This window comes from Cimex lectularius, unplaced genomic scaffold (assembly GCF_000648675.2).
Source record: "Cimex lectularius strain Harlan isolate CLEC.00 unplaced genomic scaffold, Clec_2.1 scaffold284, whole genome shotgun sequence".
Taxonomy (NCBI): domain Eukaryota; kingdom Metazoa; phylum Arthropoda; class Insecta; order Hemiptera; family Cimicidae; genus Cimex; species Cimex lectularius.
This window is the reverse complement of record NW_019392966.1, coordinates 365,566-379,340: the sequence shown is the minus strand read 5'-3', so window position 1 is coordinate 379,340 and position 13,775 is coordinate 365,566. Positions and strand designations below refer to the sequence as shown.

Sequence of the window (13,775 nt, the reverse complement as noted above, 5' to 3'; positions counted from 1 at the left end):
TCTCAATAAAGATCGAAACGTTGGCACGATAAAGAAAATGTTTTTCTGAAACCTACATCACACCAGACCGCATCTCACGATTTCTGAATAATTATGAATTTTATTGCCCTCTCAAAACCCGAACTGTAAATCGGAACTGTAATTTCTTGAAGCAAAACTTCGCAATGATCGACTAATAGTATTCAAGGTATGGTTTAGGCGTTGACACGGTAGTCATCACTGTAAGGTGAAGGTCCTGGGTTCGAATCCAGGGCCCTGCATTCGAACCCGACATACTTACAAATGGGCTTCCCTGAGGGTTTATATGACCTCTGCGTTTACCTCGTTATTAAAAAAAATGAATAAATAAAAAGATAATAATATATAACTATATGTATAATATGTATACAATATGTATAATATATAGCAATAATATACAACAATATATATAACAATATGTCCCAATTAAAACACTAAAAAGTAGAACAAAATTCATATACCTGCGAGAAAAATTTTAAAAGAGGTAAAGAAATAGCTACAGGCGTCGACGAGTTATGGCAAACGAACTTTATAGAGCTGATACTTTAGAGTAAATGAAATAAAGGTCTGAAATATGAGTTTGTGAGTTAAAACATACCCATAAGACCAGTCGTTAAATACAGAACGGTCTTTCAAAACGAATCGCAAAATCACAAAATTACTTAAAACACACATGAAACTAAAACTAAACAAAACTGAAGGCTATTATAGTTTCATAAAAAAAGCAATCATATATCCATCGATTACATTAGCACAATACAACATTCACTATACAGGAAATGTGATAATAGATACGCAATAAACAATCCAACATAATACAGATGAATACAGACAGTGCGTTTGTGTGAGTGTGTATGTGTGGGCCAACGTAATCACAACAAAATCAGACTAATAACGAATAAAACAAACATGACGACTTTTCATTAAAAAAGAAGAAAGTAAAGACCTACCCGACTTAGACACGAAAATTGTCAATTTCAACCGACATCAATAACATAATGTTTATACAAGAAAACCTAACATTTGAAGTCGTAAAACAACGCAGCAATCACAGTACGAAAAACTAAAACTATACTCCAAGCACTCCAAAAAACGACAATGAACAAACCCAAACACCGCACTTCAAAACAACATTAAAAAATACGAAACAGAGTCACTTCAAAAAGGACTCCAATGCAAATTCGAAAAAGCCAACACAACAAAACCTCGCACAAAGAATGACAGAAGTAGGAATTACGAAAAACTTATTACCCTCAGTACAATAAAGTGCTATAAGAAACTGTTATCATCGCAAAATCAGATTACATTGATAAAAGTTACAATTTTATAAAAACGTTGACTGTATAAAGTGCAACATAGACCCAAAAAAATTAAACAAAATATCATAGGCACCATTAACAATTCCCCTCTGATCATAAATCTTAAAGAGAAATACAAATCCACTAAGGATCTACATCTATCGAAACTCTAACATGAACCCACAAAAATAGATAAATACCCGTAAGACCAGTCAAAATTACTCGTATGAAATTAAACAATACATATAATTTGTCACACGAAATTCGATATGAGGTCATAAATTAGGTCGAAATTCGATATTATGTCGGGTAAAAATCTTTCATTCATACGAAATCAATTACTTCCGTAGGGTTCCAACAAAATACGGACATGCTAGCATAGCTCGTATCGTTTTTCTCGGGGCCTTCTTCTAATGATTACGATGAAACGCCTTTCTTCATTTCTACCACAGAGGTTCTGGACGTTCAACGATGAAATGGTAAAATATTATAATAGAAAATACGTTGAGAGAAATGACCTTGGTGTACAAATGATATACCGATAACCGGTACAACGTGGAGTTTATTTGAGTTTTAGTACTATTTTTTATATTATTTATTGAAGGTTCGTATTTCAAATAATAAACTATGTTAATCCGTATCATTTTGTGTTCCATAAGTTTTTACTCTATTGTATATTAGTTGTATTAATAATTTTTCAGGAAAAGATATTTAATATTCAGAACAACACCTTTGCGTTATAGTTCAAAAACTCATGAATGATGTATTAGTTTGATATTACGTTTTTTAATTTCATATTGTTTGTGACAAAATGTTAAAAAACAAGGAAGGGGTAAAGAAAAATTATGTGTCGGGGAAATAAATACTACGATTGAACTTTGGACCTCGAAGCATTAAATTAATCCTATGGAAGTAATAGACGAGTTTAATGAAGTAGCATGGCGTTATTATGTCTCAAGAAATAAATATTACAAATTGTCGGGCGTTGGACCTCGAAGGATAGAAACGTTGATTAAAATTATAATATATGTCGTACGTACATTTTGCCACAGTTCGGCGTCAGCTTGCATCCGAGGAGGAGGACTGGACATTCAACAAGGTTAGAGCAAACATTTTATTTGTACTTTAATTTTCTTTATTTTTTATATTTTGCATGTTTTATTTATTTTTTAATTAATTACTTTTTATTTTTTGTTACATGGTGTGGTGATGGGAGGGGGATGTGGTGTAGGCTGTATGTGGTTAACTGAGGCGGTGAGGTAGTGAGGTGGATGTGAGGCGGAGGCGGGGGCTACCCAGGTCTGGCCTTTCTTATCTACTTCAGTCCGTTCTCTCGTTGACCACTGCCAACAAATACCATCTGGGGCGGGCTGACTTCTGGCCGGGGAGGAGTGGATGCAGCCCGTGAGGGTTGGCCTGTGAATCCCCGTTGACACCCGTTACCCATAGGGGAGAGCCTGACCACCTCTCACCCTGAATTCACCCATGTGGAGAAGGGTATCTGAGAACGAACAGCTTCAATCCGAGGTGTATGCCGGGCGGTCACACAACCTCGCGTTCGTCCTCGAGATGACTGATCGGGATGGGCGATCAATTCGTTCGACGCCTGAACGACCATCTCATCTCTTTTTATCCACCCAGAGGAGCCATACCCCATTCAATGTGGTACAGTATGGCCAAGGCGGGGGTTGCAACCTGAAAAGGTTAGCCTCGTCACTTCCCTTTATCAAACCACGTCCTACGGCATATTTCCGTGAGCCCTCTCCCAACCCTTGGATGCAAGGGGGGTATCCAGGCACAACATAATGGTGTAGCCTTGGGAGTGTGGCAACCTCTCTAAAGCACAAGCTAGATTCGTGTCGGCCTCCGGGTCGCAGTGGACGGCGGGTTCTTCATCAAAGGCACACGAGGGTTACGGTACCAGATCCTGTCTGCATAGACGGGGGAGGATGCATAACCATCTGAACTACGGGGTATCAGAAAATGTTCCAAGTCCAAACTCTGCTACATGGGAATGGACTCGTAGTGACTTAGTGGCGATGCTCCTGGCGAGAACTTAGTGTGAACCTGTTGCTCGGGGGTACCGTTACCGGTTTCCTTCCGAGGGCAGTGTTCCTCTAGGGGGTGGTTAGACATTCCACTTTAAACAAAAATGCGGCTAGAGCGGATCCGGAAGTTCTTACCCTGGAGGAGCCCCAAATAGTCTGGGAGATAGAGTCGCCTTGGGATGGGGCGGGAGTTCGGCGGGACGACCCACGCTGATGCGTTTCAGGCACCTTGGGTTTCCCTTTGCTGAGCAGCACACTGTCTGGTTCTTAATGCAGCCCCATCCACTCGGAATGGACAAACGAAGAATGAGGTCCATCTCGGCTTCCACACCAAAACTTGCTGCTGTAACACCCATCCAGTCGCGAGCGGAGGTGACATTTCTTCTTGGGAATCAAAACGCCTGGTAGGGCCGAAAGGTACGGACATTAAAGATCCTCATGTCCTTTTAAGGGTTCAGAGTAAATTCGGAAAGAATAACCACTGCCAACAAATCCAACCTTGAGTCATCCAGGGTGTAGCATAAAACTACGTTTTTAAACAATAGTTAAAATAACAATATCTAAACCTCAAAATTTTGTCAATCACCCCATCTTTGCTCTTACTTGTTCAGCTATTTACCAAATCCCAAAGCCTGGTTAAGCGATCGTACATTAAACTTTTTTGCTTGTCTGTCTTGGAAAAAGTTCCGATTGAACCAACGATTTTAAATAATTATTTTTTGAAGAAGCTGCATTTTTGGCAGGTTGATATGCCACAGAACGATTCAGGTCCGAGGAGTCCGGAATGAACTTCTCTTTGTGAATTTATCTACCCACCAGACCATTGAGAACCAACTTAATTAGAAACTTCTTCGAAAATCCACCGAACAGTCGAGATTTAGGTTTTATTAGAAGTGACCATCCCGATCTTTTAGTGGCCGGGGTCGTGTAGTGGCACTTAGGAAAAGCCGGTGATTTTTGTGGAGCTATTTATGAACGCCATGGACTCTCGGGCAGGCGACAACCACAAGCCCCGTTGGTTGCCCGATCTCATGATAATCCTCAGGCGGGAATGTTGAGGAAGCCGGTGCTGTTGTAAAGTCAGTTGTCAAGTGATATAATTGCGAGTGTGAGCTGTTAAGAAGACCTTATTACTTGTGTCTTCTGATGCCTGCTTCTCAAAACACTCCCAGTTATCATTGATCTTTTAGTGGCCGGGTTCGTGTAGTGGCCTTGAAAAGGTGCTGTTGAGCGCCATGAACTCTCGGGCTGGCGACAACTGCGAGCTGTCGTGTCAATACGATCTGTTGTCGGGGTTTTTTTTTTTGGATTCTGACTGCTCCATTAGTGAATGTTTGTCGTCGAGTCTGATTTAAGGCGGTTGAGCCTTTGCTTAAATAGAGTGGTTCCGCATAATCTGCTGTTTAACAGGCGGATACATTATTGAAGTAGTCATGAGGACTAGTGTAAACTTTAGTTATCCATAGGCAGTAACCAAGTTCGGTGTTTGACTCTTCTGACGAATCGAATATGTATTTGTAAAAGAGTTTACTTCCTACAAAAGCTGCCAGTGTTAGTTTATAGTAGTAGATGGTTGTTCGAACATGAGCAGCCGGTTCCAAATCATCTCGATTTTTTAGTAACCGTGGTCGACGCTATGAATCTAAATCGACCTCACTTTTTCCCTTTTTCGAACTGCCTTTTGGTTTTCCTGTTCTGTAACGTCTTACGTCTTCAATAAAATTTTCTACTGGAGACGACAAACTTTTCAGTCGCAATCTCGAGGAAATCTTACGCTTTCATTCCTAGTTTTACTTTTTTTCTCCAGTTCAGTTCAGAGTTTGCGTTTTAGCGTACTTCTTTCCACCGTCTTTTTTCATTTTCGTATCCAAACTTTTTGTGTGTGTGTGTGTGTGTGTGCTGTGTGAAATGCCGAAGAGACATTTGATCTTTGACAAAATGAAGTTCATGGCAAAGCCAAGCACCGGTCCAGCGACGCCAGAAGTTTCAAATTTATGCGCTTTTTCGATTAGAAATTTTTCCCCCGTTTATGTCAATTATTTTAGGAAATATTTAGGCGTTACTCTCAACTTCGAGAGGCATTTCAACTACTAAATCAAATTCTTCGACATCCGGTTCATCATATACATAGAAGAGAAATGGCACTACTTTGAGGATCTGAACTGTCCTTGTGATATGTTACTCAGTGTTGATAATGATAACATAATCATGGACATCAAGTTCTTATTGAAGCCGTTCAAAATTCAACAGGAAGAAGAGGAAGATTACATGGCGGGTGAATTTTAATGGGCTATATATTAATAAAAATTTGATCATCGTTTTCCGAAAGTTTTTTGGTACTTAGGTACCATTTATTCCCTTCTAGACTTAGGAATTTGATTTTTTTAACACATATTTATTTTGTTTACAAATTTAGAATACAATTTTGAACGGTCAATTTTTCCATATATTTCACTGGGCCTAGTGAACCAACATGATTGGTAATTGTTTCAAACCTGAATATCGGAGATAATACCTAAGATTGGCTGGTGTTTTCGAGTAGACCGGCGAATCTCAATTTCGGCTAACTATTTCACATTTCTCATGTTTGACTGTAAACATTTTTTGGGGAGGCGTCGGTGGCCGCAACGGTTTGGGCGTTGACACGGCGCTCATCACTGTAAGGTCCCGGGTTCGAATCCAGCGGCCCTGCATTCGAACCGAACATACAAATGGACTTTTTTTCAAAAACACCGGCACCCCGAGGGGTGATATGACCTCTGCTGTTGCGAACCCTCGTAAAAAAAATTAAATTAAATTTAAAAAAAAAAAACAGTTTTAACAGTGTTAAAAATTTTATAAAATGGATTATCCTTTTTTTTGTATTCTAAGCCTTTTGTAATTGGTCCAAATAAAGAATGGTTACTATTGTGGGCTAAAATTAATATGATTTTGATTTTTTTTTTTTATTGTTTACATAGAGACTTCTGGTTTCAACCAAGTAAAAATATGTTAAAAATAATTATTTCAACTTAGTTCAAAAATGTTGATATCGATTAGTTGAACGCGTTGAATAATACAAATCGCATGTATCGTGTACATTAGTAGAAAGTGTGAAAAATTTCAATTTTTGATTTGTTGATTAACTTATGAATCCAGTGTCGACAAAGTTGAACAAAAATCACTCTTTCGAGCTTTTACCATCTACAGCCGATTTTCCTTGACTTCAAAACCTGTCTATAGATATTAAAAATTTGTGAAAATATTAATTGGCTAAAAATAAAATTTATTTTCGCTGCTTAATTGTGCCTATCATACTTTTTTTTCAATTTATTGGTGGTCTCGGCTATTCGACGAATTTTTTTACTGGAATAGAAATTTGTTAACTATAAATCGCCTCCTAAAAACGGCCAATTCCATAAAATAATCTTCCCAATTCGGCCAAATCATCCTACTCTGTGAAATGTCTCATATTTCGCTTATAAACCAGGAAAAAATTTTACCCAAAAAAAATCCATAATATTTTTGTATTAAGACCCTAAAAGCTTTGAAAGAATGACACCATGGAATTACCTGAAAAGTGACAGGCATTTAGAAATAAAAACAGTTAATTTTTTATAAGCTAATTTATTGACAATGTTCTGACTGATTGAAAATGTAAACAATGAAAAGTCAGTTAATTTTCTTTTTTTTTTTTTTTTTTTTTTTTAATTTGTACAATACAGCTTCAAATCCAATTTTCAAGCTGTTTGAAATAAATATTTTACTGATATAATAACTTGTGTCTTTCTGTGTTACAGGGGAAAGGAAAGCAACATTCAAGAGCATCGCACATGTCCTAACAATTGAAGAAAATGTATTACAGAGCGGTCACCTGAACGAGTCAATGCACTAATGTTGTGCTGGAGCGAATTTATGAAATCTGCTCTAGTTTTCGGTATATCAACTTTTATATTTGAATAAATAGAAAAATGCACAGCTCCTTTGTAAAACTTTCAAGGAATATATCAAGACTTTTAAACTATTATTATTACTTTACAAATTTAACAAACGTCAACATTTATTTTATTGGTCAAGCGGACCACGAAATTAGTGAATTTATTTTATGTATCAGCTCATAAAATTCATGTTTGAAACCATAACTTTCAATGTTTTAAGTACATTTGCATACAGCTTGAAGGAACTGAGTGTTTTCTTGCCTTTCAAATTTGCCTTATATCTGATTTTTAATATAAAATTGTAATAGTCAAGGCTGATTATCAATTATATCAAGATAAACAATAAAAGCTGACAATGAGTAACACAGTTAATAATAGATAATAGGTTTTAAAGGAGGCATCAGGGACTGCAACGATTTAGGCATTTAGGCATTAGAACCTGACATACTTTTGTTGTTGTTGTTTTGTGTGTGTGTGTGTGTGTGTGTGTGTGTGCGCGTGCGCGTGCGTGTGTGTGTGCGTGTGTGTGTGTGTGTATGCGTGTATGTGTGCGTGCGTGCGTGTGTGTGTGTGTGTGTGTGCGTGTGTGTGCGCGCGCGTGTGTGTGTGTGTGTGTGTGTGTGTGTGCGCGCGTGTGTCTGTGTGTGTGTGTCTGTGTCTGTGGGTGTTTTCAAAAACACCTACATGCTGAAAACATAAACCCTAAACAATAAATAAAAAAGCCATTATGGTCCCGTATGAAGCCTTAAATAATTAAATCATAAAACAAATACCAAAGGTTATAATATCTTAGTATTAAAATAATCCTCAAAAGTTCCGAATTGACTTGATTTTTTTTTTTTTTTTAACTACTTCAGCAATTTATAGTATGTAGACGTAGATGTGAAGAGGTCCGAAATGTGTGTTGAAGATTTCCTTTTTCTGACCCTTAATAAAAATAAAGGACACAAATATCCTATCAAACACCCTAACCACACCTACTGTCTATATCTTACTTTCTGGAGGAAACCATGGACATGTTGAACATGTTGAAGATTTAGTTGAGACGATACTTCTAAGAAATAATAGCGAGAAATAGACAGTCAAGTAATTTCAGTCTCACTTTTGAATTGTTTAAATCCTCCTACTATTAGAAATTTTGCAAATGGTTATAATCAACATAATAATTAACAACATTAGTGGGATGAGTGCCATTCCTTGGCTCCATATAAAGAGCACTTAAGAATGCCATCCGATATGAGAATTGTGCTTTAGAACAGCAACAAGTATCTGGGTCCCCTGACTGATTTTTGGAGGAAACAGGATTGTTTTATTGTATATATTACTGATTTGTGTCCCCGAGTGTGTGTTGAGAGTGAATGTATTTATTAGTTTGAATGGATAGTGTGATAGGGTTGATGGCAGAATATGAATACCCCATCGACCCTCAATTAGATTAGTTATATAACATATGTGGAGGGTGATGGAGGAATATCAAGAATGTAAATAAGAAAGAATTTATTTAAGAGTGAATGAGAAAGTGAGTGGTTTTTGATTTAGGAATTTATTGCATTGGAGGCTGAGCCTAGATGTTGGCAGCCTCTGGACCCCAACCTCAGTATCTGGATTAGACCCAGGTATGGGGTTCCAGACTACCTTAGGATGGGATTCTCGAGGCTTGTCAGTAATTTCAGCAACAAAAGTTGGAATTTCTGGCAAGAAGTGGTAGGCTCAACTTGCAGATTTACGCTTATATAAATTGATAATCAGTAATTATTGCTAACATATAATAATAAAATCAAGTGAATAAATAATATCATTTATAACAAAATCAACAAAGGAAAAGTTAAGCTCGACATTTTCATGAAGCTTGACTTGTTGCGCCTTTTTTTGCATATTAAGGTTCTTGCAAGGGAATTTCCTTATATATTTTTCTACTATAATGGTTTTTCAGTACAAAATTAAAATTTGCATGTCGTCATACCTCGGGATAAGCACAGCAGGTTTTACATATATGTAAATTACATACACAGATGCCTCATGTAAAATGGTAAATAATTTAAATTGACTTAAGATTTTATTAAATTTAGTTTCACGATAAAGAAAATGTTTTTCTGAAACCTACATCACACCAGACTGCATCTCACGATTGCTAAATAAATATCGATTAACGGTCACTAATCACCACACAATGATAATAATAAAGAATCAATTTAAATGTATTTAGTAAATTAGCATCTCCCTTGTATTTTGCTAATATGTGAAGAATTTGTGCTTCACTTTTAATTGACTATTGTAAAAAGAATTGAATTTATATTGAAATTTTGCACAGGTTTCTGCATTAACTGTTACTCATTTACAACTTTTATCTTCTGTAAAATTGTTAGAATATATACAAAATGTTTCTTATTTTTTTTTTTTTTCAGGTTGAAGGTGCACTAACATGTGTGAGGTTCCTGATATATTTGATACAAAGTAAATAAGAGCTGGTTGATAGATGGCATCCGCCCTATTGCACATGAGTTGCACACAATTGAAAAATGAAAGTGTCATCGGTAATATGGAATCTGATTCGTACGATGCAGCATATTCAGAACTTGGGAGAACCAAAAGGGACCATGACACTGATGACATGGATAGATGTCAAGTGAAGAAAAGGAGAAAACAGTCTAAACCGATACGGATAGCATCTACTGAATCGCTCCCTTATATCGAAGTGAAATCGACAACATGGACAGGATTGAACCAGCAGCCAAACCAAAACCCAAGTCCACCAGAAACTATGAATGAAGACTACTTAAAATTAAATGAAAATGACCATTTGAGTTTAGGAATTGAAAATAAATCTAGTACAAGAAATGAAAGCGATGCTGAGGGTAGTAATGAAGATAATTGTCTCGAATCGTTCAACCATGAGATAAAGAGAGAGTTTGTCTATCCATTAAATTTATCTCATACAAAGTCTCCATCCCCTAAAGATTCAATCGACTCGTTTGTTGGTGAAGAAAGAAACTGGTACAAAGCCCCAGAGGGATCACCGTTGTACCCATTGCATCCTCTGGACCCAACTTCCTTACGTAATCAAGTTTATCAAAACAATATTCTTATTCCGTCTCAAGCACCTGGCCTTGTATTACCCAATTTTAAGAGGATTTTTGTTGGAAACAACGAAACTCAGATAAGTTCACCACATCGTATTTTTAATCCTGAAGCTTTTTGTGATCTCTGTAACAAAGAATTTTGTAATAAATATTTTTTGAAAACACATAAAGCAAACAAACACGGCATTTACATGGAAAATGTAAGCTCGAATAATGTCGACAATATACCATCATTACCGATGATAAACTATTTTTCAAATAACATTACAAACTCGAACAATTTGCCAATGATAAATTATTTCTCGAATAATATTTCTGGAAAAAAGCCAACGACTCCCTTCCCTACGACATCCACCAGTAAAACAAATAGCAGCAGTATGAGGGCGTTTTGTAACATCTGCCAACGTGAATTTTGTAACAAATATTTTGTACGCCGGCACAAAGCAAAAATTCATGGAATAATTGAAACAACCGATGAGTCACAAGAATACAAACCACAAATGGCGATGACTGAAAAAAATGAAATCGTAAATGAAGCAGGCTTACCTGGACCTTCAGCAGCTAGTTCAAAACCGAATGTCAATAACAAAGAACATCAGCCTAACAAAGATGTAAATGAAGTTTTTGTGGAAGAGGAGAAAGAAAGAATAAAAAAAGAACAACAGGAGAACGACACAGAAATGCCACCAGACAGCCCACAAAATGCACTAAACATATTAGTGTCGACTTGGCAGAGTGAAGAGAGTAAAGAAAGTGCAAAATCTCCAGACCGAGACCGAAATAAAAAACCTCAAATTTCCATGGGAAACAGCGCTTTCTGTGATATTTGTTGCAAGGAATATTGCAACAAATACTTTCTTCGTGTGCACAAACAAAAATTTCACGGTATTACAGTTCCTGAGAAAGATGACAGAGTGAAAGAGACAAACAATATGTTTTGGAAATCAAACCAACCAATGCCACTTAATTTGATCTTAAGAGAAAATAATAAGAGTCAACCTGAAAATGAAGGGGTTTTTTCATGCAATATTTGTAATATATCATTTCCTGAGCCGTACCTTCTGAAAATGCATTCAACACAAGTTCATGGGCAAAATAAACCGCAAGAAGTACTTCAACCTCAGTTTCAAAACACTTTTATCCCGATTGATCAAAAAGTAACTAAAACCAATATTGACACATCGCCCCAAACTTCGGCAGATTTGACAACCAAAAACAACAACCATGCCGACCCTATATTAGACAATGGAAAATCTTTAAGTGGAGATGTACAAAAATTGCATTCAATGATAATGAAATTGAACCAACACACCCAGTTAGATGTACTTACATGTGACATATGTAACAAAGAATTTGGGCGAACATCTTCTCTTGAGAATCACATTATTAAAGAACACGCTGTACTTTTGGAAGAAATCAGTAATGGATTTTATGAAGAAAACATGAATGCCCAAGTGAATGCGAATAAGTTCGATTGTCCAAAATGTACAAAATATTTTCCAACATTGAGTTTGCTCGAACACCATCTCGGAGAGAAACACGGGATATATGAACCTAAAATAAACATGAGGAATGGGGAGGAAAGTCAAGATGTGAGTCCTCCGATGGTAATACAAGGTGAACGCCAAATTGTGCACACTCCAACAAGTAGTTTCTGTGAAATTTGTAAAAAAGAGTTGTGCAACAAGTATTTTATGAAAACACATATGCAAAGGATGCACGGGATATCAATTGAAAATGGTGCACATATTGGAGGAGTAGTTTGTGATATATGTAACAAAGAGCTTTGTAGTAAGTACTTTTTACGAGTACATAAACAAAATTCACATGGAATTGTCGAGGAAGCCTTCCTTCCACAAATTGGATCCGAGGTCAAATCTCAAATTGCAAATACTGATACTGCATTGAAACCATCCGAAAATGAACTGACGCATAGGTATTTCAGTCACTTCACTGAAGTTTGTACGATTTGTAGTAGGAGATTCCGTAGCGTCAAATGGCTCAAGACGCATTTGTTGAACGACCACGGAGAAGAAGGGAAAGACAAATGGAGGGAAGTACAACTCCAAAATGGAAATAAACCTCTTGACAAATTTACACCAGACTCCAAAAAGATTCCTGACACAGCATTTTACACTAATAACTTTAGAAATTGTGTTTCAGATGAACCGAGTACGTCATATCAGTCAAACGAATCCTTCAATATATTAAACAAAAACCCTTCTACAAAACAATACCAATGTTCTTACTGTTCTTTTTCCACATCAGTACTAGCATTATTATTTGTTCATGAAAGGGCGCATTTTCCAAATTCAATAGAAAATCAGGAGTTGAGATGTCACCTCTGTATGGCCAATTACGATTCACAGGATGCACTGGAACTCCACATAAACACTCATCATTCTGTCAACAATACTCCAAACAAACTATTAGACGATAATCCAAATTTCAATCCTCAAAATCTGATATGTGAACCACCAATCGATAATGCTGACAAGGACAACATTGTGGGAAATGACAATAATTTTACTGAAATTTCCGATTCTAAGCTTTTCATTAGAACATTAGGTGAAGCTTGCTTGAAATGCCCAAAATGCCCATATGTTACTCCTCATTTAGAAACATATATCGATCACATTAAAAAAGAGCATAAGGTCGATGATATAAGCAAAAATTATTTTCAAATTGTTAGGGATGCTTTGTTGCAAATTGCTAATAACTCACTTGTTCCTGCCTCGTTTGCCATTCCAAATAATTTAGGAAATTTTATAATGCAACCATTTGTCATTGAAGATAAAGGAATTGGAACGAATAACCCGAGTACTTTTCTTTCATCGTTAGTTTTTCTTCCTGTTAAAGAAAGACTCAATAAACCAGTTACTGCATCCTTCAAACTAACGCCTACGTAGTCTTGAGAATGGCATGCAATCTTTTAAGAGGCCTTCCTTCCGATCAATGCTGTCTGGTAAAAAAAAAATAGACTATCAACTCGTACAGAGGTATTCAGTCAAAAAAATATCTTAACAAATTTTGAAAATACTAGTCTTTTATGTGATATTCAATTATCTAGTCTTCGGTAAAAACATCTGTGATTTATTTATCTTTATTTAATTTCTATGATCTGAAAAGCACATGAAATATTAATTTCTATAACTATTTAAGGGAAACAAAGAATAATTTATATATTTATCTTTATTTAATTTTTTTTTCTTTCACTTCATCATTCCATGTCGGATTAATTAAATCCATTCGTTTTAATTTCTTTTTATAGAGAAAAATGGTATAGAAAGGTGAGACGACAGACAGCTATTGTGGCAAGGATCTCGTTCGATGTTCCTATTTTGTTTATAAATAATTGATAAGGGAAAGAATATATTAGTAATATTAGTGGAATAGAGGAGCTACTACTGTGAT

At 36.4% G+C, this 13,775-nt stretch overlaps 1 protein-coding gene across 1 annotated transcript in view; it reads left to right on the top strand.

The window, feature by feature from the left end:
• The window catches only part of LOC106673251, a 65,623-nt gene extending 52,140 nt beyond the window's left edge, over positions 1-13,483 (top strand). Inside the window, exons 2-3 of the mRNA XM_014405297.2 lie at positions 7,144-7,280; positions 9,687-13,483. Coding sequence (XP_014260783.1) covers positions 9,758-13,270 — 3,513 coding nt within the window. The 5' untranslated portion in view covers positions 7,144-7,280; positions 9,687-9,757 and the 3' untranslated portion in view covers positions 13,271-13,483. The remainder of the gene's footprint in view (positions 1-7,143; positions 7,281-9,686) is intronic.
• Positions 13,484-13,775: the final 292 nt, after the last annotated feature.